Source organism: Chelonoidis abingdonii, chromosome 2 (assembly GCF_003597395.2).
Source record: "Chelonoidis abingdonii isolate Lonesome George chromosome 2, CheloAbing_2.0, whole genome shotgun sequence".
Classification (NCBI taxonomy): domain Eukaryota; kingdom Metazoa; phylum Chordata; order Testudines; family Testudinidae; genus Chelonoidis; species Chelonoidis abingdonii.
In genome coordinates this window covers 95,466,357-95,491,263 of record NC_133770.1, presented here as the reverse complement: position 1 = coordinate 95,491,263, position 24,907 = coordinate 95,466,357, and the positions used below count along the sequence as shown (strand labels likewise).

Here is a 24,907-nt window from a genome sequence, read left to right as displayed (position 1 = left end):
CATCAGTGTCTCTATCCAATGTATTTGCATATTATACATATGATATGGGAAACTAAAATCTGAATTTTGTCCTTCAAAACCTCCCAAACTCAGGTCTCTTTTTACTTTTTCTTCAAAAGCCATAGGTCCTCTGGGTAGCCTGGTAGGAGAGGTCTTTGAGATGCAAGGCCCATATAAATCCATTTTACAGTGAGTGATGCAGAGTTGGAGGAACTGTGGGGGAAAATGCACATTTGGCCACATGGAAATTCAGATGCACTGTCTTCTATAGAATAGCATGCATCTGCACGTGTGCTTATCAGGGAGCATGTATGGGGGAAAGTGAACAAGCCCTACAGAATAACAATTTATAATTGCCTTCAAGGATTTTATTGCACTCTACAAACACTGAGCCTGTTTACAGACGGTGAATCTGAGGCCTTCGGAACTGGCTTGTCCAAAGTCACACAGGAAGTCTCTGACGGAATAGACTCCAAGACTCACCACTCCATGGGCAGATCCTCCACTGGTGTAAACTGTCACATCTCCATTGACTTCACTTTCACCTGAGGATCTATTGAGGTGCCTTAACCATTAGATCACGTTTCCTCTCTCTTTTTTTGGCTTCAGGGATGATTTTAGACCAATATGTTGAAGCAAGTCAAAGTACAACAAATTCTCTGCAGAAGTACAGTTCCAGAAATGTCTCAGAGCCCTCTCTGGCTATACACTCTATGTTGTATTAATCATTCCTAAGGACTCCAACTGAGATAGCCAAGACATTTTTTTATTAACTCTTGTTTCCTGATTTTCCTCCATATCCTAAGGCTCCTTTTGTAATAGAGTTTTCTGAAACTTGGACAAGTATTGTATTAACTGTGAAATACAATAGATTAAGGGATATTGACTTAGAACAATGTTGTGCCTGTTGAAACCATATATTATCAGCCCCAGCTCTTAGCTAATTTACCAATCTATTCAGCTGAAGCAGATAAAAATATGAAACACATGAGAGGTCAAGACAACCAGACTCCTCGTCCAAATGCAGGTGTATGGGAAGGCAAAGTGATAGGGGCCAGACAACTGCATGAAATGGGAGAAGTGCTCAATGTGCTTCAGAAAATCCTCATTCCTGATATCAATAGGAAACATTTAAGATATATACAACATTTGGGAATGGATATTCATTTTTATAAGGGTCATTCTTTCACAGACAGAAATCAGGAGGTTTTTCTGTATATTTAGATCTGTTTTTATTTTCAATTGAACTTGAACTCATTTTATGGAGGATGTTCTTTAATAACTAGGATCAGATGCTGTCTTATGTTGCAAGCAGCAAAAACAGTCCTTACCCAAAGCGGAAAGCAGGAAGAATGGACTGGTACAAGCTCATGCCCACTGGAGATTGGGGATGCTGCTCCACAGGAGCACTGCAGGGCTAGACTTAGGATCTTTGGAAGTGGAGTGGAGAAAGCAAGAAATGGAGCCAGCAATTGGTTCTTCTCTGCAGGGTGCTTCGCTCCTGACCCCATCAATTACTGAGCAAAAATCTGTCCCTTAGAGAAGAAATAGCCCTACCCTCTGCAGCTGATTCTGAGCAACTGTGAGGGGAGTCAGCCAATGTTAGCTTGGCTCCTGAAAATTTAGTGCACCTGGATAGAAAATGGTACCTCCACACCTCAGCAGTTTAGCTTTTACAATATTAATATGGGGTTTCCTGACTCCTTCTGCAATAGCGAATGTCTTATTTAAACACACAATGGAAAGATACAACTTACTAACAAAACTGCTTTATTCCAGCTGCCTGTGTAGCAGAGACTCTCACATATAGTAAGTCTTCCTATTTGGATTTTCTCAGTAGAGTGGGAAGACAATATGTAAATGAAGTAATGAAATCCATAAAAGTAGACACATGCACACAGCAGTAGTACACACCATTACACCTTGCACTTCTTCTAGAGGAGGGAGGACTAGGAATGATTACTCATGTTCAAGTGAAAAGGGGAAGGGTGAGTGGAGCTCATCCCATTCTCCAAACACTGCTCTATAGTCCAAGTTTCAAAAAGATACCGCTGAAGACCAAATATTGTGCCTTTCCACCAAATAGTGTTCATTACTTAGGTACTCTTCTGCACAGACTGCCTCACCCTCCCCACACACAACTCAGCAGTGCTTTAGAGAGAATGCCTCCTTGTGCATCCCAGTAGCACAAGGGGCAGAGAATAATTTGCAACACCCCTTTAGGGGTACAACATTCTCTCTGCTGCACAACTGGCTGCCTCCATGGGGCTGGGAAAGCAGAGCCATAGCTCCTTCCACATCCTGCTGCCTTTTCAGCGAGTTGCTCCTAGCGGAAACAAATTAGTCACAGCCCTGATGCTCCTCTGAGCACAGTGACTTCCATTCTGGGTAGTTCCTCCATCTACACCACAGCTCGGAGCAAGCCTCCCAGCCCAAGTACAGAGACTTGTGCTAGCTCAGCTCTGGTGAGCTGCGTAACAGGGGAAGCATCGTTAGCTGCCTAAAAGGGGAAGATCGTTGTTTCCTCACCACTGTGTGTGTTTGTGAAAGGGTTAGCCACAATCTTGCCCTCAGAGTTTACGCAATGGTGGAAGCAATTTGCCTGGAAAGCCCCTCAGCCTTTCTCTCATTTCATGTCTGAACTGCACTTTTCAGAGGGGCAGTTTGCCTAACTAGGAGTTCAGTAAGGTGAGTAGAGGGATGAGGAAAAACTCCATTGTCTAGAATCCTAGATCAAAGTAAAGGATGGCAAGCTAGTCTCATCCAGTAACATGAAGGTCTGTGGGTTCATGTAGAGTGCCAGAGAATCCATTTAATAAAGTCTTGGATTTACACAAACTTATCTGCAATCAGAAACCTGAAAACTAAAGAGGCAACTCTGTGTGCCTTGACACTTTCACAGCAGCCATAGATATAATTCTAATGATAGTTTCTTTTGTATGTTGCTGCAGAAGTGGATTAAGTTAAACAGTCTGCTCAGATTGCTAGAGGCTGCATGGCCAAGAAATGAATCTCTCTTGCTCTGGTTTTATTATAAGGATATGATTTTTTCTAGTCTATTGGTAATGTCATTTTATTATTATACACTATTTTCAAATACATGGGGAGAAGTGCTCCTTGCCATGTGAATTTTCAGATTACTGCTGCTGAGTAAAATAGTTATGGTTTCCTCTTATCTCCTCATAAATTAATAGCAAATGGGACAAACTATCTCCAAAAGAGACAGGTATTTTATTAATACCAGAGTCTAGTTTCTAATGGCTAGTAGGCATTATAATACCAATGCATTTCTCCTAGAGAAAACATTCTTCAACCTGTCAAGGCATTGAAACCTATTATCAAGTACCATAGAACAGTCAATTTCTCGAATCTTGTTTATAAAGAAAATCCCACACACTACAAAATAAATGCAAGTTTTCAACTTCAATTGAGGAACCAATTTAACTTGCTTCAGATGCGCCTCACACAATATGAAAAATAAATCTAATATCAGTTCGCTGAGTTAAAAAAAGCTATAAATGGATATTTCTAGATCTGAAACTGGGTAACTTGCTTTTCCGCTGAGCCCACAGTATTAAAAAGCTTATATACTCTCTGAAAATATTCTCTGACATCAACAGAAGTGATTAAAGCGGTAAGATTTCACCAGGTCTTCAAAGGCAGTTGACTTTTCTTTTTTTCTCCCCTCATTTCCTTTTTATCTACCTAGTGATTTTCCATTTTTAGCCAACAGAGTACAGACCATAAAAGTCTTATGAAGATTTGCTAATATTTCTGTGTGAGGAGCTGATGATTTGTCTGCTTACTGTGGAGGTTTTTTTTTAAAAAAAAAAAAAGACTGTAGCAAAAGTGAACTCTGCTGATGTTGAAGCAGCAAAGAATCCTGTGGCACCTTATAGACTAACCCAGATCTTTTGGAGCATGAGCTTTCATGGGTTAATACCCACTTCGTCGGATGCATGTAGTGGAAATTTCCAGGGGCAGGTATATATATGCAAGCAAGAAGCAAGCTAGAGATAACGAGGTTAGTTCAATCAGGGAGGGAGATGAGGCCCTGTTCTAGCAGTTTGAGGTGTGAAAACCAACCTGCCTAAACAGGGCCTCATCCTCCCTTGATCAGGGGCAGGTATATATATGCAAGCAAGAAGCAAGCTAGAGATAACGAGATTTTGCATATATACCTGCCCCTGGAAATTTCCACTACATGCATCCGACGAAGTGGGTATTCACCCATGAAAGCTCATGCTCCAAAACATCTGTTAGTCTATAAGGTGCCACAGGATTCTTTGCTACTTTTACAGATCCAGACTAACACAGCTACCCCTCTGATACTCTGCTGATGATGTTAGTATATGCCTGGAGAAAAATTGATCGTATAAATGGTGTATGATTATGATATAATCAGTGTGCACTATGGCACAGTCCTTGGCTTGAATATCTTATAATTTAAAGAGAGAATTCCAGCCTAAACTTCCCAAAAATCCAATTTGGGGAATATTTATAACTTTACCATGTGTCATTCTCTTCTAGGGCATTGGGAAGGAAAGGATGAATTGTTATGTTGATTTGTTTTTTATCAGTCTTAGTTTTACACTGAAATAAAATCTGTCTGTAATACATAGGAATGCAATCTGAACATGCATCCATCTAACAGTGTAATTAACATTCTGGCATCCATCTTATTGACATGCTGCTGCAGCTGAAATATGAAGTGAATATGATACTTAGTTCAGTTTTTGGATACTATAATACAACTATGAAGACCAGAAAAGAAGTGACATGACAGAGGATGTACATCCTCCCCTTTCTGCTTGCCTGCAAACATGCTATGATTACAGCATATAATCACATCATCAATGGGAGTATGGTATCACTCTGACAGGTTACATTAAATGGCAGCTATATGGATCCCTAACCACAACAGCACATAGTTCCTTCCTGCCTGATAGAGTGCAAGAAGATGCTTGAGGTAGAAAGAAGAATTCCACAGGGACTGACAGGATCGTAACCATGGCTATGGCAGAATCTTCATCCCCGCTATAAATGGCTACAGTACAGGGCTTTGAAAGAAAAGCAGATGTGCGCTTTATTGCTTTGTTAACTGAGAAATGGATCAATACATCATGAACAGGAGATGCAGAGGGAATGCTCTCAGGGGCTTAGGTGGTGAAACAGCAGTGAAAATGTTGTATATATAACATGTTATATAACAATGACAAATGGGACATTATTTTTCTGCCCTGCAGTCTCTATCACCTTCAGCTGCTCAAGGTGACAGGTTGCTCAGCCTGAGGAAGTAGATGTTCAAAATCTAAATGAAAATCTCTGTAAATTTGACTTACATTATTGGTGGGGGGGGAGAACATGTCTTTTCTCTGTGAATGTGACCATGCTTGGAATTTGCCGATAGATCCTCTGACTCCCTTGTTTGAACCACTCCATCAGGTTCTCCTTGCCAGGGCATCAATTTGAACATTTTGCCCTGGTTTCCAGGCTGTGCTCAGTTCTACCTGAGCCTACATTCGGCTCTTGTCTCCTCTCACATTCTCCCCTTGTGCCTTTTGCTCTGCCAACAGTGTTGACCTTGATGCCCCTAGAGTTTTCTTCTCCTGCTCCCATCTTTGCACTTTTTCCAGGCTGCCATGAATGCAATGCATAACGTTCCGAACCCATTTCTCCCAGCCAGTGTCCCATCTTCATTCAGATCTTCCCTGAAGAGTCACTTCTTCAGTGAGGCCCACACACAACAAAAATGAAAAATAATAACTACTACTATTTAGAAATGTCAAAGCCAACTCCTGCCTCTCATTTGGCTAGTGCATCTCATGTTTTTACTCCTGTCTTCAAGACTGTAAACTATTTAGACCAAGGGTTGTGAAAGGAAGGGTAGTCTTGTGGTTAAAGCACTGGACTGGTACTCAAGAGACAAGTTTACGTCTTAGCATTGGCACGTATTTCCTATGTAAGCTTGAACAAGTCATTTAATCTCTGTAGAATAGAGGCAGTAATAAGGGGTGGGAAGGTAAATTTGCTAATATTTGTAAAGTGCTCAGACATTACAGTGGTGGGGGCCCTAGGTTTACAGAATACAAGTCCCTCCTGGATATGTTCCTAGCAGGGTTTCCATGGTTGGTATAGGGATGTACTGTATGTCTGCTCTGGACATTGATGTTGGGTCTCTGATTTTGTTGCTAAGGTCTTTATTACTTGGGATATTTTCTTCATTATGAATTTATTTTTTTGGTTAAGTGCTAGTTCCTTGAAATGTGCTGCTGTCTTTCTTCCTTGGTGTGTCTTCCAATTTATTCTCTGTTTTATGTAAGTATCCATTCTAATAATTAGCATGCCTTCTAAATTACATCTCTTAAGGAGTCCTGTTGAGGGTTTTGTTTAATGAGGTTAAGTATAGTGAAGCAGGGTTTTTTTATGTCTACCATGAGATGATGAGCTGCCTGCTATTCCCATTTGTGTCCTTGAATTACTTCCTATAAAATATAAGATTTGCTTTTCTCTGTATAGAATTATATTATCTTGTAATAAAAACTCTCAATAAAGAGATTGGGCCTAATAATTTCCAATGGTGGTATATTTTCTCCACCACTTTCCAACTCATAACCAGGTCCGTGAAGAATATCGCAGCCTTATATGGGAAAATAACACCTTGTTTGGTTTATTAGCACATTGTGGCAGGGTCATCAATAGAGAATTTAACTGCCCCTTACTAGATATAGGTCTGACCAAAACCCTGAATGTTAATATCTCTGAGCTTTGGGAAAGCTTGGATCTGTATCAGTATTTTAATTTTGCATCTCTATTTTGTGTCAAACCAAAACCTGAGATCAGAATCTTCTCAGTAGTCCCTGGTGGGAGAAAAGAGACAGGCCTCAGCTGTATTGAATACAAAGGGAATTCCTTATTTGGGCTGCTGGAAACAAATAGATCTTAAAAAGAGCAGGAGTACTTGTGGCACCTTAGAGACTAAAAAATTTATTTGAGCATATACTTTCGTGGGCTACAGCCTGCTTCATTGGATGCATAGAATGGAACATGTAAGAAGAGTATATACATATACATACAGAGAAGATGCCATACCAGCTCTAAGAGGCTAATTAATTAAGATGATCTGTTATCAGCAGGAAAAAAACTTTTGTAGTGATAATCAAGATGGTCAATTACAGACAGTTGACAAGAGGTGTAAGGATAGTTATCATAAGGAAATAGATTCAAGTAGTGTAATGACTCAGCCATTCCCAGTTTCTATTCAAGCCAGAGTTATGGGTATCTAATTTGCAAATCAATTCAAGCTCAGCAGTTTCTCGTTGGAGTCTGTTTTTGAAGTCTTTCTGTTGCAAAATTGACACCTTGAGGTCTGTTACTGAATGGCCAGAGAGGTTGAAGTGTTCTCCTACTGGTTTTTGAATGTTATGATTCCTTATGTCAGATTAGTGTCCGTTTATTCTTTTGCATAGAGACTGTCCGGTTTGGCCAATGTACAGTGCTGCCCCTTGCACACAAGGAGAATGAACTGTGCTCTGTTAGGATTAAACAGAACCTCTTCCCTCATTCTCTGCCATTTCCCCTGGTGCACCAGCCTTGCTCTGCTGTCTGGTTCAGTGGAGGCAAGGCTGTGTTCCCACTTGCTCAGGGCTGGAGCAGCAATGAGCAGTCCCTGTGCTTACCAGAGCTCAGAAAATGACCCATGTATAACCACATAAAGGGAGCATGGTGAATTTAGGAAATATTTCGGCCTTAGCAAATGTTTATTTTGCTGTCTTGGGGCCTTCTCTTGCAAGTCCTTTGTGTGTAGAACCTCCAATGACTCCCATGGAGATCCTGTGCAGGACTATGCCATGTTGTCACTGGAGTGTTTTGTTTGATGTGTTATATTTGCGGTTGGTGATTTCTAATCTACAGTCATGCAGGAGTTTTTTGTCCTTCAGTTTTTGCCTGTTTCTGTCCAGGTGCATGCTGTGAAGATGTAACAGTTACGTGACTGTGAATCAACCATGGGCATGTGATTGCCAGCTATGTGCAGAGTGCCAAGATGCTGATTATAATACTGTCTGTTGGAGTAGTGTTGGATTTCTAGAATATTTTTTTTCCTTCCTCAGTTTGTTTCTTAGGTGCAGGTGGGTTCACACTAGGGACAAGAATCAAACCTAGAAAATTGTTTGTTTGTACGGTGTTTCTCACGAGTGTGGTTACAGCTAGTTACAAATTTCTAACAAAATATTTTTCTATTGGAAAATACCATTTTGTAGAAATCTTAACTTTCTGCTGGAACATGTAGATTTTGACAAAATTTAATTCACATTTTTTTAATAAAAAAGCATTTCTACATTATCAGAATGAAACATTTTAATATTTTATTTCATCATGTTTTTTTATAAATTTATTTTATATGCTGTTATGATATAACATACAAAAATCAAAGTTTGGAACAAAACATCTTGATTTTATTAGACTGAATTTTGTTTTCAAAAAGTTTTTGTTCCAGGAAATGTATGGTTTTCTTCTGATTCAGAATTAAAACAAATTTTGAAATGTCAGATTTGATGAGAGTCTTGACCAGATCTAAATATGGCTATATAAAATTCAGGTTGTTTTGTGCATTCATCTACCAATTGCATCCAACCTCTGGCTTGATAAGTAGCACTGTTTTAATAAAAGTTAGAAATATAGTGGGCTGTTTTTTTTCAGAAATATTATCAGCCATGGAACATCTCAAAAAACAATACACCTAAAGGTTCATGTCCACTTGGCTATATAGACACTCTATTTAATCTTGTCATATGTATGAGATAGTGATCTCTTTGTTTTGCTTGTTTGCAGGATGTGTGCTTGTGGTATCAGTAATTGAACAGCTTGCAATGTTTCACAACTGTACAGCAAAAGAAGCAATAGAGAGACTCTGCAACTATCTACCTGGTAAATATCAAATACACCATATGTTATGCTGGTACCACTGTATTTCACTGTTAATTAAAAATTCACTTGAATCTGAAAATGTTTTACCCACTACTGGCATCAAGTATCAGAGGGGTAGCCATGTTAGTCTGGACATGCGTCTGAGGAAGTGAATATTCACCCACAAAAAGCTTATGCTCCAATACATTGGTTAGTCTATAAGGTGCCACAGGACACCTTGTTGCTTTTTACTCACTACTGTTACAACATCTATGAATAGTGTATGTGAAAGATAACAAGGGTGAAATTGTGGCTCATTAAAGTCAGTGACAACTCCTACTGACTTCAGTGGAGCCAGAATTTCACCCCAAAGATACTTGCATATAATACCCCCAGTTTGTTTATTTTGTAGATTTGTCAGCACTTAAAGAATAGTCAGTTTCACTGTATATTCAGTCAGTTTCCCTTATATTTGTGCAAGTCTTTACATAGCAACTGGGAAGATGAAAACATTTTCAGAAATAAGAAACTGTTGTTGTAAAGTCACAAAATCTGGCAGAGGGACTGAAGGGCAGGTGTAAGACATTCAATTACTTTAAAGTAACTTTTTAAAATTGACTAGATGTATCCCATGGTGCTCATAGGGAACAGTACCTCACTCCCCCATACAAAACATAACCCAGGGGCTGCATTGGTGCAACAGTAACACAATCCGCAGCATGCTGATGGCATATCTAGCCCTGCAAATCTGCTGCCTCGCATTGGCAGCCAAGGCCTGAATGAGATCAGGCAGGTGCTGTGCTGCTGAGGGGAGAAGGGGAAGAGATGCTGTTCACAAAAGGCAGACCGGAGAGCTACCCCTCAAGGGTCATGACAGAGTCTCCATCACTGACAATTGTTAAATCAAGATTGAATGTTTTTCTAAAAGATCTGTACCGAAGGGCAGATCAGAGGATCACAATGGTCCCCTCTGGCCTTGGAACCGATGAATCTAAAGTTGATGCTGTCTCTAACTTCATTAATTTAAAAAGACAGTTTAGGATTTTTCATTAAAGAATTTTTTATACCGTATTTTAGTAATTCCATCTCTGAAAAACTAATGTCTTGCTCTTTAGTCCCTAGTGTCATGGAAGATGCATGTAGAATAATAATTCTATCCTTTCTAAGGTGTGGAGAAGGGTTTGCAAGAGGTCATTCACTGAGTCAAATGATGGTCAGTCAGTTCCTGTTCCATGAGACATATTTTCATTTTTGACATCACTGGCAGATAACGGTAGAGCTTTAATTATAAACCCTAATACTGCTGTTAAAGTAGGGTTTTCTTCTAAAAAAAAAACAAAACCAAAAAGGCTCTGTAAAGATGACACACTATGGTTCTGTGTTTATTTTCACATGGTGAATCTATTTCAGATTTGTTCAGTGTACAAGTGATAAAATTTATTTTTAACTGCCAGACCTGTGAACCTGCCCTCCACTCTGAAGGTCAAGTTGCATTCTTTCTCGTTTATACATCACTGCAAGTGTAAAAAATTCTACAGGCAAAATTCTGCCCTCCTCTGTATGTATATAACCTCCTCATCCCTTCAAGTTACAGCTGTGCAAACTCATTATCTTCAGTTAGACACATGAAAGCTATTGCTATTCCTTGAGGGAAAAGTTTGACCGGGACTAGAAATTAGTTAACAATTCTGTGGATGATGCATGAGCCAGAATGCAATCCAGCCCTCACTCTTCTGGATGTATAGGCTCTGCAGAGCTAACGAGAATAAAAAGTAGTAACAACTTACTTTTATCACTCAGGTCAATAGATATTTTTTTGAATGCACACAGGGAGCAGAGCTGTTGAGGAAAAAGGTACCATTTAAGCTGAAGGAGCAATTCTATTATTATATATATATATGCCTGAAGAGCCTCATGTGAATAACAAAAACAAAACTAATGTACAACAATTAGGTTTTTAGAGGAACTAAAGGGAGCTTGTGGTTTCTGTTGGCCTAATCTAACTTCCTTTAAGGTCAATATTCTTCACTCCCTTAAAATACACATTTTTTACTTGAACCTCTTTCCCCTAGCAAGGCTTGTTTCGATAAAAAAGACTGATGTGTATTCTTCTCTTTGCATCTGTGTGCATACAGCACAGCAGGAGAGGTGTGTAAGTACAAATACCGACTGACTCTGAGGACATAAATATAAAATATTGGTCAGAGGTTGTGGTATATTGCCTGAAGCCAAATGCTGAATGTAATACGTACAATCCAAGAAGACTATATTTACCCTAGGGCAGTTTTATGTTATTGCTATTCTCCCTGGAGCCAGACATTAATTTTGTTATGCCATTGGATATTTATATGCTGAGATTCTTACGCTCAGAAGGAATTTTATGCGTAGAAATGGCTCTAGATAGCCATCTCCCCAATGTCTACTTTTTAGAGTTGATGGCATGCCAAACCAGCCCCTCCTCCTAGCTGCTAGCGAGGTTGAGCCAACCAGTTATCTCTTCTTGGGCAAGAGACATTGTACAAACCTGCTGGCTTGTCTCTGCAATGGGAAACATTAGAGGATGCTGTCAGCTTTTGTCCAGCATGGGAGATGTTGGGGAAGCCAACTGTTTTCTCTTACAGGACACTTCAAAGAGCCAGCTGGCTTGGTGGCTAGTTTTACCAAGGGTATTTTAATCAGTGATAAGAGCAGACACAGGACTGTTGCCATCCACTGCATGTGCCATTTCAGGAGGGTAATAGCAAAATCTAATTCTGGTCAGCAGACCCATTTTAAACCAGTGGACTGATTATAAAAATCCAATCAAAAGAAATTATGTGGCAAAGGAGGCAAATAAATGAGGCTAATAACTTGATTGAAATAAAGTATTTAAGCTACAGTAGCTCCTGCAGCTATCAGCAACACCTTATCATGAAGAGATAGTTGGGTATTTAATTTTTGCACTCACAGCTACACTGTTAAACCTTTGGGGCCTGGTTCTGCCTTCACTTATGCAGGTTTTACACTGGTGTCACTCCGTTCACATCAATGGAATTATTCCTGATTTACTCTGGTGGGAGTCAGAGGAGAGTCAGATCTCCTGCTGTCTTAAAACCTAGCAGTGTTTTGGAAGGAAATACTTTTTCTCTGGGGAAGAACCTCAGAATAGACTACTCCAGCTGGATGTTGGTTCTGATTCATCTGATTGGGTGAGGAAGGATAGTTACTTTGATTGGTGGATCCTAAGTATTTATTTGGACACATTAAGATGGACAGGAGAGAGATACATAGGCGTTTGGGGAACAGTGTTTAAGGGGGCGGTGACTGGAGACTTGGACATAGCTACTTTCTGGAGTTCTAGGAGTTGTGGGCTTTATTCTTGCTTCTGTATTTTGCCACGTTTACCATATAGATACCTGTGTAAATGCACCTTAATTTAATGTCTGGCTATGAGTCATGCTTCACTGCTTATTAATAAGCAAAAACTGATATCCAGTTGTTGATTACAAGATACAGGAGACTGGTTGGCATAACAGCCCCAATTGAGTAGTACATCTCCTGTTCAGCTCTTAAGCATGTGGTTAAAGTTATGCACATGTTTAAGTGCTGTACTGAACAGAGACGCATTTAACAATATGTTCAGGTGCTTTGCTGAATCAGGCCTGAGTCCAATTATATGCAAGAAATACTCCCATTCCTCCACAGAACTACATGATCAGACCCTAGTATTAGATTGTAACTGGATTCAAACTCAGGTTTCTGTCACAGCAGTGCACCGTTTTTCCCTCAAGGCTAATAAGATAGTGCAACACTTGTCTTTTTCAATAAATATGTTGCTAAAGTGTTTTTTATAAACTGTATTTCAGTGCGTATCCTTATTCATTCAACTTAAAAGAATGAGGTTTTAATCAGTATTTAGAAAGGCCATAGTAATGTAAAAGATGAAAGGAAAAAGGAACACGATAGCTATTTGCCAAAGTATAATTACTCCTTCTGTTATTCATTGTAAAATTATTTCTATACTGAAAAGATGAGTTTTTTTACCTGCATAAACACTTGAAGACACTAAGTAATTCCAGCAGTAATATGAACTCATACATCATTTTCTGCACATTGATTTATCTGTTTTGCTTTCTTTTTGAGCTACAATATAAGATAACAAGTGCTTTATCCTTAAACTGCTTAGAAAATGCTCTATAATAAATATTATGTTAATTCTTACATTATGCTATTCATCATCAATGCACTTAAACATTAATTCTCACAGTAGTTCTGTATGACTCACCTACTGACACACAAGGAGATAGAGCTTTGGTTAGAAGAATTTTCTGCTTCAGAGTCATGTGCTCAAATCACTGACTGAGCATATGCCTTTCTCTAAAATAACCTGAGATTTACCTTGATAAAGCAAATCCTGCTTTGTTTCATGAGTTTGTAAAGCTAGCTTTAATTAAGTTCCTTTGTTTCAAAAATGTATGTTTTCCAGAAATACTGAACTTGCAAGGCATCTGTTATTTGGTAGCTGAGCTTTATGGACCAGAACTAATTAAACTGTAAGTACTAATTTTTCATCTAAAGTTTGCTTGTTTTGAAGGATTGTTTTTGGTTTTTAATGTACTGATGTATTGTCAGTGTGAAGTGCAGGGAGTTCACTCTTCGAGTCCCATTAGTATGAGTGAGTATAACTCTTTTATATACATGGTGTTCCAGAGAGACACTTGATTAGGTAGTTTTGGCAATAGACTGAAGTTAGCTGTTGTAAGGACCCAGGGACTAAAATCGGGTCTGCAGAGGCTGGGATGGCTGATAGTCCCACAGCAGCCCTGGAGGCCAGGCAGAGGCACAGCCAGGTAGCACAATGAAGAATAGGCACCACCGGAAGTGCCACCCAAAAAAATCAGAGTGACGATACCCTGAGGAACCTCTGATTAGCCAAGCAGTCTATTTAACCCCAGGAAAGTTGTCTGGACAACCACACAGACTTTGGCCTGCTGCAACACCGGATTTTGCTTGATCTCCTGTCTCCTAGTCCAGTCTGACTCTGACCCTGACTCTTGCTTATGGAACCTGCCTGCTTGTGCTTCCTCCAGCTCCTGCCTGGCAATTGCTGTTCCTGGCGAGCAGACCTCAGCCTGGCTGTGCCCACCAGGCCAGACCATCTATGCTCCGGTCCAATGAAGCTGTACCTGAATGAATTAATACATGCTATTGCCAGCTGCTACTACTAAGCCTTTTTATAGATCTTTACATTTGTAAATCTCAAATCACGTCCACCTGTCTTTGTTACCTTTTGAAATTCAGTCCATTTGGCTGTGGAAGAAATTTCTTGAACCAATGGTGTGTGGGGAAGATCATACTATCATAAGGGTCATGATATTTTAATCTCTTGTTCCCTAACTTTTTTTACCTTAATGGGCTTTCTAACTGTCATCCTATACTTGCTTCCAGCCCCTGACCTTGATTTGAGCACTTGGGAGACCCACAAACTAATTTAAATTCCTTTAAAAATAAAAGTAGATCATTTATTCCACTTTGCAAATTCTCAGATTAATTAAATGAATGTTTGCTTTACTTTCTTCTTCCTTAGGGTTTTTGTTTTTAATCTAGCCTAGAAACCATGCTACAGAGCTAAGTAGTTCAGTAATCAAACATCTTGATTTAATTCTCTATAAACCTGGAGGTTTGTCCCAAAAGGAAACAATCTTGGTACTTGTATCTGACTAGAGGTTTGAAGGATTTCTGGTTATTTTGTTGAGTTAGGGACTGAAAATTTGTGCTAGCCAAATTACATCTGGATTAACTTTATCCTCTAAGTGTTTGTCACATGTATGGTTGCTTGAAAATGAGTACAGTTATAATATAATTGATTATGGGGCAATATGTAAAGCTCAGGGTTTCTTCACCCTGGAATCTGGTTTTAAATGCTGAGTAAAATGCAGGTTTCAGAGTAGCAGCCGTGTTAGTCTGTATCCGCAAAAAGAACAGGAGTACTTGTGGCACCTTAGAGACTAACAAATTTATTTCAGCATGAGCTTTCGTGAGCTATAGCTCACTTCTTCGGATGCATAGAATGGAACACACAGACAGGAGATATTTATACATACATGCATACCAACAGGAAGAGTCTAATCATTGAGATGAGCTATTGTCAGCAGGAGAAAAAAAGCTTTTGAAATGATAATTAAAGATGACCCATAGAAGGTGTGAGGAGAACTTAACATAGGGAAATAAGATTCAATTAGTGTAATGACCAACCATTCCAGTCTCTGTTTAGGCTGAGTTAATTGTGTCTAATTTGCATATTAGTTCGAGTGCAGCAGTCTCTCTTTGGAGTCTGTTTTTGAAGTTTTTTTGTTGCAAAATTGCCACCTTCAAGTCTGTCACTGAGTGGTTAGAGAGGTTGAAGTGTTCTCCCACTAGTTTTGAATGTTATGATTCCTGATGTCATTTGTGTCCATTTTTCTTCTGCAAAGAGATGTGTCCGGTTTGGTCCCCCGCAATGTTAATGGCAGAGGGGCATTGCTGGCACATGATGGCATATATCACGTTGGTAGATGTGCAGGTGAACGAGCCCCTGATGGTGTGGCTGATGTGATTAGGTCCTATGATGGTGTCACTTGAATAGATATGTGGACAGAGCTAGCATCGGGCTTTGTTGCAAGGATAGGTTCCTGGGTTAGTATTTATGTTATATGGTGTGCGGCTGCTGGTGAGTATTTGCTTCAGGTTGGGAGGCTGTCTATAAGCGAGGACTGGTCTGTCTCCCAAGATCTGTGAGAGTGAGGGATCATCTTTAAGGATAGGTTGTAGATCTTTGATGTAAAATGCAATGGCAGAAAATAATTGTGTTGAGGCAGCTACACTGAGCTGAGCTTAAAGACCATTATAAAATGAGTTAAGGGTCTTAGTATCCTGGATACTCTCCCTTTCACTGAAGTAGTTTATATTTTCTAATACCCAGGAGAGCTTAATGTCTTTGTTGTGCACCATTTCCCTTTAGGTTAATGTATAAATTGAATGCTGATGTGGTATGCCATTCCATGAAGCTGTGTAAACAGAATGAAGGACGACCATTTTGTCATTTGTACCCTCCTCCAAAGGTAAGTTATGCTTGGATTTCTGAAATTACAGTGTAGAGGTCTGTTAAACTTGAATTGTACAATAGAAAGAAAGAAGTTTGCAATCTTGATGCGCTGAATTGCAGGCAGAAATACTTTAAATGTGGACAGTTCCAGAAAGCTTTCAGTAGAATAAAGGATATATGCGTACTATGTGTGATCCTGCTGTCTGTGGTACCAGATATATGGTTATCAGTCTCCGTTTGTCACAGTTGGAATCTTCAAGATAAATTCTCCTGCACCATTGTGTGTGAGTGCATTTGCCCTAGAATGAGTAAAATTCCTGGGTTCCATGTTATATATAAGTAAACATCCAGTTTTTCAAGTAAAAAACTAATACACGCATACACAAACCCAAACTTTCAAACTTAGATGCCCAAAGTTAGGTACTTACATGCATATTTAAGCACCTAAATAGGAATGGTTTGATTTTTCAAAGGTGCTAAGCATGCCCATGTTCCACTGTCATCTGTGAGATATATTGGGTTGCTCAGCACATTTGAAAATCAATCCATATATTTAGACACCTGTTTTTGAAAAAATATAGAATCTTTGACTGATTCAGAAATCTAAATCTGAGTAAAATGTTGTGCGTGGTCTCTGATCCAATGCCCACTGAAGTCAATTGCAGCCTTTCTACTGGCTTCAGTGGGCTTTAAATCAAGTCCATAAGAAGCAAGCCGGCTTTAATTCTGTTGCTGTTTAGAAGGGGGAAAATAACTGACTTCCCACTTCTCTGACTTCATTATTGCCAACCACTGAGCTCTACAATAAATTTTGCTTTATACCATGTCTGCATTGCATACATTTACTAACTTCCCCCCACCCCACCACCAACACATAGCAGCTACAGCAATGGCAATTCTACTGGGTGGTGTGAGAGACAGTAAGCACAATAGAGGAGAGATGGAAACCTCACTCAGCTCCGGTGCTGTGCTGCCAAGACTTTAACAAAGTGGTTCCCTCAATAATATTCTGACTCCACTGGCAACTTGTTCTTGGGGTAAAATACCCCTTCCACCTTTCCACAAACTGCATCAATCCTATACTCCTCCTGCCTTCCTCCAAAAAATCCACCAGTCCCATCCTCTTCTCCACAAATAAATCCACCATTGCTTCCACCCTGGCACCTGCCCCAGTATCTCCTGGATCACTGGGCTTTCCCCTCCCCAGCGCTCACAGCAGCAATGGTGGTGTCAGTAGCTGCAGGGTTAGTAATAGTGCTGCAGCAGCAGCAGTTTGACCCTGCTTCTTTCTTTCTTGTGTGGTCCAGGAGCAGTGGGTAGGGAGGGACTATGTGGTGCATCCTCTTTGTGCTCCTAGCAACATTGATGGTGCAGGCAGAAGGGCAGTTCCCTTCCAGAAGATGCCGGGGCAATAGTTGATGCACTGGTAGTGGTCTAGATTTTTATCTGGATGGTGTGCCTGTACAGGGGAGGAAAGAGGAGCAAGAACTTCCCTCGGACCTCTGCATGCGCAAGACTACCTTGGACCTAGGACAGCAGCAAACACCTACTCTCTAGAACAAGGGGAAAGCAGGAGTGAACTGTGCCTAAAGAGAGCTGAGAAGTGTCTCTGAAAGCACAGTGCTTCCTGGGCTAGTGCACCATGTACCCTAGGGCTGTACCTAAAGACTGTACCTACCCCTGAGCCAGAAGCAGTTGGGTTAGTTCCAGCCTCAGGGAAGGCTAAAAATGTTCACAAACCAAGATGGTCACATTATATTTTGCCACTCCCTCCACCTAAAATAATTTATTCCTCTCCACCATTTTCACACTACTATGCAGAGAGTCAGGCTAAGAAATCTGGGAGGGGTTTGTTATAAGCATAAGTCCCAATTCTGAACCTTAGCGTCCAAAATGTGGGTGCCTGCATGAAACCTCCAAGCTTAATTACCAGCTTAGATCTGATAGCACTGCCACCAGCCAGATTCCAGTGTCTGGCGCACTCTGGTCTCCCCAAAACCTTCCCTGTGGGACACCCAAACTCAAGTTAGCCCTGATCTACAACAAAGGAAATAAACCCCACCTCCCCTTAGTTCTCCTTAAGAAAAAAACAAAAACAACAAACAAAATAAAAAAACTAATTTCCTCCCAGGCTTTCCCTCCCTGGATGGGCCATGGACGATCACCCTGTTTCAAGTCCTTGAAATGCAAACACAGAGATCAAGTCTTTCCCCTCAGTCAGAGTCCCTGCAAATGTAAGCTCTGCACTCTGACACAAAGAGATTTTCCCTTCCCCCTGTTCCTTCCTCCCCACCAGTTCCCTGGTGAGTTCTAACTAGGAAAATCCAAACAGATCTTAAAAGGAAGCTTATATACAAAGAAAGAAAAAGACATAAAAATTATCTCTGTATCAAGTTGCACAATCATACAGGGTCAATTGCTTAAAAGAAAAATGAATAAACAGCCTTATCCAAAAAGATATACAATTTAAAGCATTCCAGCAAACTACACACATGTAAATACAAAAACAATATAAAAACCTATTGTCTTCTACCTTTTGTACTTACACTTGGAAACTGAAGATTAGAAACCTGGAGATAGAAATCACTCTCATAGCCGAGAGAGCACAGACGGAACAAAAAACCCACACCCAAAAACTTCCCTCCCTGAGCTTTGAAAAATCCGGTTTCCTGATTGGTCCTCTGGTCAGATGTGTGGTTCCCTTTGTTAACCCTTTACAGGTAAAAGAAACATTAACCCTTAGCTATCTGTTTATGACAGGGTTTGTGAGGTGATTTTGGGATATGCCCAAATTTAACTGACTTTTTGTATAAATAAGTGTGTGGGGATGAAATGTGACCCATTGAAATCAATGACTATCCTCCCATTGACTTCAATAAGACCAAGACTTCATCCTGTGTGTCTGCATATTTGGTATTTGGTTCACCCCCACCAGTCTCCCAGCAGAAGTGGAACCCTTCTGCCTGCCTCTTCCAACCCTGTTCACATAGATTACATTTTTCAGAATAAATCATCAAACAAAATGGCTGGAAACTTTTCTTAAAAGTCAAGATGTGGCAACCCAGTGTTATTTTAGGGCTCATGCAAATCCTCTCCAGGTCATCAGTGTTTGCTTATTACTCTTTCTGACAGGCTTCATTTGTCTCTCATCACCAGCCAGGCAGATCCATTAACAAAGAGCTTTTTCCTCCTGAACTTTTCCCCTGAATCTTTAACTATTTGGATGCCCCAAGAAAACTACCAAATGGAGGAGGGGATGGTGTTTCATTTAGAAACCATGCTCTAATGGCTGATAAATTGCCCCCGGTAATTCTGTGACAAGTAACACTGCTTAAAGATGAATTGTGGGTGAAAACTTTAATATGCAGTCAGGATCCAGATGCATAAAACCCAGTTTACCTCACATTTGCTCCTTCAGTTTGTAGTTTGATTGATCATTTCAGTTATGAGTGTGCAAATGTTGGCTAAGTTCCCTGCCAAGTGTTTGAACAAGATTTTAATACTAATGACTGTTTCATTCAACTCTACTGACTTTCAGGTACATCATTTATGCATTTGGATGCACGCTTCCCTAGGGTTAGTGCAATATTTGTACTGGCAAAGTGAATGTAATAAATATGTGGTTGCTTTTCTTTATAGGACAGCATAATTTTTGTTTTTACTTATCTTTATGACAACAAATATTCATGGCACTTTGATGTTTAACAGTTTTTTCAATCAGTAATTTTCATTTTTGGTCATGTTGATGTTTATAAATGAACATGTTGCTGTACCAAGGGCAAATGTGCTCCGCAAATAAGTCTCACTGTTCTAACAAATTAAAATAAATTGAATTTTGTGCTAACCCTCCTGTAGCCATTAATGCTCCCTGATTATTATAGGAGACTCAGATAATTATGATTAAAAATACTGCTGTCTTCATGAAGCGTGAAATTCACTTAGCAGAGCAGGAGCTGTAGAATGTCCCAGAACAGTGGAACTAACTATGTGTGGGTGGATGGCCATGGACTGATTGTGTAGGGACACTACTCATTCACTCTATGTAGTGGAAATAGGGGAGAGGGAAGGGGAAAGTGACATGCTTTTCAAAGCTGCTCAAGGGATTTTGACACTGAGTGCCTATTAAAACAGGAAATGACTGTCTAAAGCCCCGTGCTGGCTTTTGGAAATCTCAGCCTATCTCCTTATCTTGGTTATATACAAGGGGTCAGCAGCCTTTCAGAAGTGGTGTGCCAAGTCTTCATTTATTCACTCTAATTTAAGGTTTTGCCTGCCAGTAATACATTTTAACATTTTTAGAAGGTCTCTTTCTATATGTCTATAATATATAACTAAACTATTGTTGTATGTAAAGTAAATAAGGTTTTTAAAATCTTTAAGAAGCTTCATTTAAAATTAAATTAAAATGCAGAGCCCCCCAGACTGGTGGCCAGGACCCGGGCTGTGTGAGTGCCACTGAAAATCATCTTGCATGCCGCCTTTGGCACCTGTGCCGTAGGTTGCCTACACCTGTTATATATTATGAAAACAAGAGGATTCCATGCCCATGCATTCATTACTGTACACTTCAGAGAATACTTCAGCAGCCCTGTAGCAAATCTGTATTATGAGGCCTGTGAGAAGAATGGGCTCTTATGATCTGGTATCCATTGTTCTCTTTTGACTTGGTGAAAGCAATGTGGATCAGAGTCGGAGGAAATACGCAAACTGTGGTATAGACTTATCTACATCCACTTACTGATGGGTTAGCCATTCTAATTTCATACAACTTACATACTTAGGAACCAAGTGATGGTGTAAATTAAAGCTTAGTAGTATGTTGTGAGGGATCCTTTGTCTGCTTTCCAACACTGCTTTTAAAATGTTTCATGTCTGCATCCAGTGCAGCTCAGAGGCTTTATCCAGCATAGCTTGTCAGGGTTCTTGGTCTTTGAGAATTAAGTATAAGCAATACTAGAAAAGGTTTGCCAGTTTAGCTGTACCAGAAACCTTCCTCTTGTAGATGCAGCTTATACTAGCATAAAAGTGCTTTTGATGGTATAGCTAGTACCAGTTCCCCCAGTGAAATAAGCTATTCTATCAAAAGCACTTTTATGCCAGTATAGTAGTATTTACACTAGGACTTTTGCCAGTATAGAAACGTTGCAAAAAAAAATCACACCCCTAATTGACATTATTGTACCAACAAAAGTTTCTAGAGTAGACCTGGCCTCACACTTCTGATCTGAATACTATAATTATTACTCCTTCTCTAAGTGACACAGATTGATTTGCCAGAAATCTCAATAATATTGAAGGGAGTTAAGTGATTCTGACTTAACAGAATTTTTTGCCAGGTGAATGAGACCAAAATTGTAGCCTGTCATTTGTATTGGAACGGAAACACTGTGGCCCACTGGCATGTTGAGACGTAAGTGAAACAGGGACCTGATGGAAAGGATAGATAAGAACAAAGAAATGAATGGAAACAGGTTACTCTGCAAGCTATAGTGTTTGATTGTTTCAGGCAACCTCAGACACTTGTGTGCACCCTGCTTCTGTCTGCCAGAGAAATTCTGGATTGTATCTGATTCAGTTATCCAGACTACCCAGTCACTAGGAATACAAATCAGTCAAGTGGAGAGAGAACTTTTATGTGTATATCCTAGCTTCTGGCGAGGACATTCTCACTCAGTTTGTGGCTAGTTCTCAGAGTTTTAGACTTGACATGCTAAGAGGAAATCAAATGTATATGAAAGAAACAAATATTAAACACAGAGCAAAACACAAAAATGCCCCACGAAATCTTCTTTACTCTTATCTATCTTTGAGAACCACACTATCTCCTCAGGTGTAAGTGTAAATTGTTATAGTTAGGGGTGGAACTGATCCAAGCCCCTTGATCTGAATGCCTTTGAACTCTGGGTGAAGCCTAACAGAGAGTGCAGTTTGAGCAGTAACTCATTCCCACTCCACCTCTCTTAGCTACAACTTGTTGGAAATAAATGAAATGCAAAAACCACAAAGAACAAAGTAGTTCAGTGCCCATGTGGTTCTCCACTTTTGTTGATACCTGTTGTTCCTACCATAAGTGTGGAGTTAGCAAAGAGCGTGCATGTGCATGCACACACACACATATATGTATACATGTGTGTATATATATATATATGTGTGTGTGTGTGTGTGTGTATATAATATGTACACAGCAGCTTCCTTCAAGCAGAATCCCAAAGCACTTCACAAATATTGGACATCCAGTCACACTGAAGTGCAGACTCTTCTCATGTGAGAGGGTGGTACTTAGGAAGGCGACTGGCATACGGCATGCTACATATTATGGCAAAAGAGCATAGGCAAGAAAAGAAAAGGACACCATGGCAAACCTCTGCTCTTACAAAAAAATGACACAAAAGCTTTAATCCAGAGAATACAAAACCCCACAGTCTCCTCCAAAAGAAACTATTGCCACCTTCATAAACATGGAGCCTATCCTCGACTCCCCCTGCTTCCCCACCACACATAACGCTGAAGTAACTTCCATAATCAGAGTAGACAGAGGACAACTGGATTTAGCATTTTGTGAAAAGACAGTTTTTCCCATATAAAATGAGGGTCAGGGGATTAACAGGCCGAAATCTGCTGGAAAAAATTGTGGCAATATTTATTCAAGATAACTATTGCAAATGGGAGAGGCAGAATTTGGCCAATGGGAAGAAACTGGGCAACATTATCTTGGCTCCTTATTGGCACCTCTTGTATACTTGTTATATGCTACAAACCAATATTTTTTAAAGATTGTCTTAGAATAAAAGCACCACAGTGCTCAAGCTGTAAGCAGAATAATGTTGCATATAAAAATCTGCACAAAGAACAACCTTTGCTTTGAGAGAGACTCTTCTGATAGTTATTCTTATACTTTATTATTCCTCATATAGTTTGCCTTTTATTTTTGACCCTTAAATTTCTGAGTTAATTAATTTTGCTTTAATCAGTATCTACATCAAGTATAATGACAAGTTGAATTTTATCTCCAGCAAAAATGTTGATGGTGGTTTCTTGAAATGCAAATGTATGCTGCTTAAAAATCCAATCTGGCATTCCAGCCGCTCAGTATAGCAACATCACTTGTTTTTTCTAATGTTTTAAATCTGCCACTTGGCAAAGGATGCTTTTTCCCACACTGGATTTCTATAACTTCATTCAGATATATATAAACTTGCATTGAACTTTTCTACTGGGCCTTCAGGCCTAGTGGATTTAAAGCTAGCAATTATGTTCTTATGGTGTATTATAAGAGGGATTGATAGGTCATAGTCAAAAGGAGCAGTTTGTCCTGACTAACCATTATGATCAGCAGCAAAGCACTTACACAGTTGTGATCTGATAGTATAATTTTCCTTTCAGTTTGAAAACTGTTCAACATTAATTGATTTCTTAGTTCACTGATTCTTACAATTCACAGAAAGAAGGCAGAGATTCCTTCCACGGCAAGGTTAGTGGGGCATATTCTCAGCTCTTTCATTCCAAACGTGAATGACAAAGGCTGAGGGAATCAGGAGAATGTGCCCCTAACTGATATGACTGGTTATCAAAGATGGCCTAATAAAAGCAGAACAACACATGGGATTCATTGTAACTGTTGTGGAAGAGTATTATTTAAAAAGTAAGTTGTATAAAGGGTGGGTATTAAGATGTTGCTCTCATAAAAGTTCACAAATTTCTCTTAAATTCTGGGCCCTGTCCTGCAAGCAATCTGCAGTCAATCTCCAGAGGCACTCAGCACCTTACAAAACTGAACCCCAATTACAGGGGTCTCTGACTTCAGTGAAATGTAAACTTGGAAGATCTTTCTCACATCAATATAGCTACCATTTCCCCCCTACTGAAACTTTTTAATGTACTGACATTTTAATGGGTGGGAAAATAACATTTTCATACATAAAGGAAAGAGAGTATAAATATGTCCCAGAGTACACTGCCGTTCGCTAATGGAGATACCATCTCCTCAGTATCCTGCATAAACTGGATTTATATTGTTTACAATAGAGAGGAGAACAGTTCCCCAACTGTGACATAGATTCTAGTCTTAATTACACCTCAGTCAACACAATTAGTAGGGATATCCGAGTGTAACGGATCCCGCACCTCCTCGACAGTGAAGGGTCCTTTGGCAAAGGAACCAGTGTGGTTCTTCTGTACAAGGATTGGAAAAGAATTCCCAAAGGTTGTGGGGGGCTTCACACTACAGTATGGTGCAGAGGTCTACTCCATAGTGGCTCTCTGTGCTTCAGCATTCATGCAAGGGCTGGGGACGGGGCAGAAAGATCTACTGTCTGAGGCCAGAGTATTTTTGTGCAGTGAGAGTGGCTTCTCAGCTTATCCACTACCCGCTTCTTTCTGCACTTTTCTCAGGCCAGTCTGTCTTGACTGAAGATTTTGGCGCAATGTAACCAATATAAGAAAACGCATCTGGACAAATTCTATAAGGGAGGCACAAAGTGAAACCGTAGGTGTAAATTAGTTGTGGTCAATGGGGCACACCAGATTTTGGAGTCTGCAAGGCTGAACAATCAAAACAAAGGCCTGATCCAAAGATGCAATGAGCTCCCGGTGACTTTCAGTATCAAGCCCTAATATTAGGTGTAGTCCCAAGTGTACTGTCAGAGTGCAGGTTTGACAAGCCAGGTTTGCTTCACAATGTACCTTGCAGATGCCTAGTCACAGATTTATGTGACACACTACACACAGCAGGTGTTACAGATTAGTGAAGCTGCTGATAAGAACCTAGGCATTGATAAAAACTTAGACCCCTTGCTGTTTCCTTTTGTATCCAGACTTCCCACTGTGTCCTAATAGTATTGCTTGAATATTTGGCAGATCCTGGCTGTGAGAGCCAGTGGTTGATGTGGATTTGACCTTCAGATAACATGGCACGGATTACCTCCTACTGCCATATGA

General features: G+C 40.0%; 1 protein-coding gene across 3 annotated transcripts in view; it reads left to right on the top strand.

The window, feature by feature from the left end:
- Positions 1–24,907, top strand: part of AOAH (acyloxyacyl hydrolase) — a 117,210-nt gene that overhangs the window by 8,708 nt on the left and 83,595 nt on the right. For all 3 annotated transcript variants that reach the window (XM_032785444.2, XM_032785440.2, XM_032785442.2), the window contains exons 3-5: positions 8,833–8,928; positions 13,373–13,439; positions 15,887–15,986. In XM_032785444.2, coding sequence (XP_032641335.1) covers positions 8,833–8,928; positions 13,373–13,439; positions 15,887–15,986 — 263 coding nt within the window. The remainder of the gene's footprint in view (positions 1–8,832; positions 8,929–13,372; positions 13,440–15,886; positions 15,987–24,907) is intronic.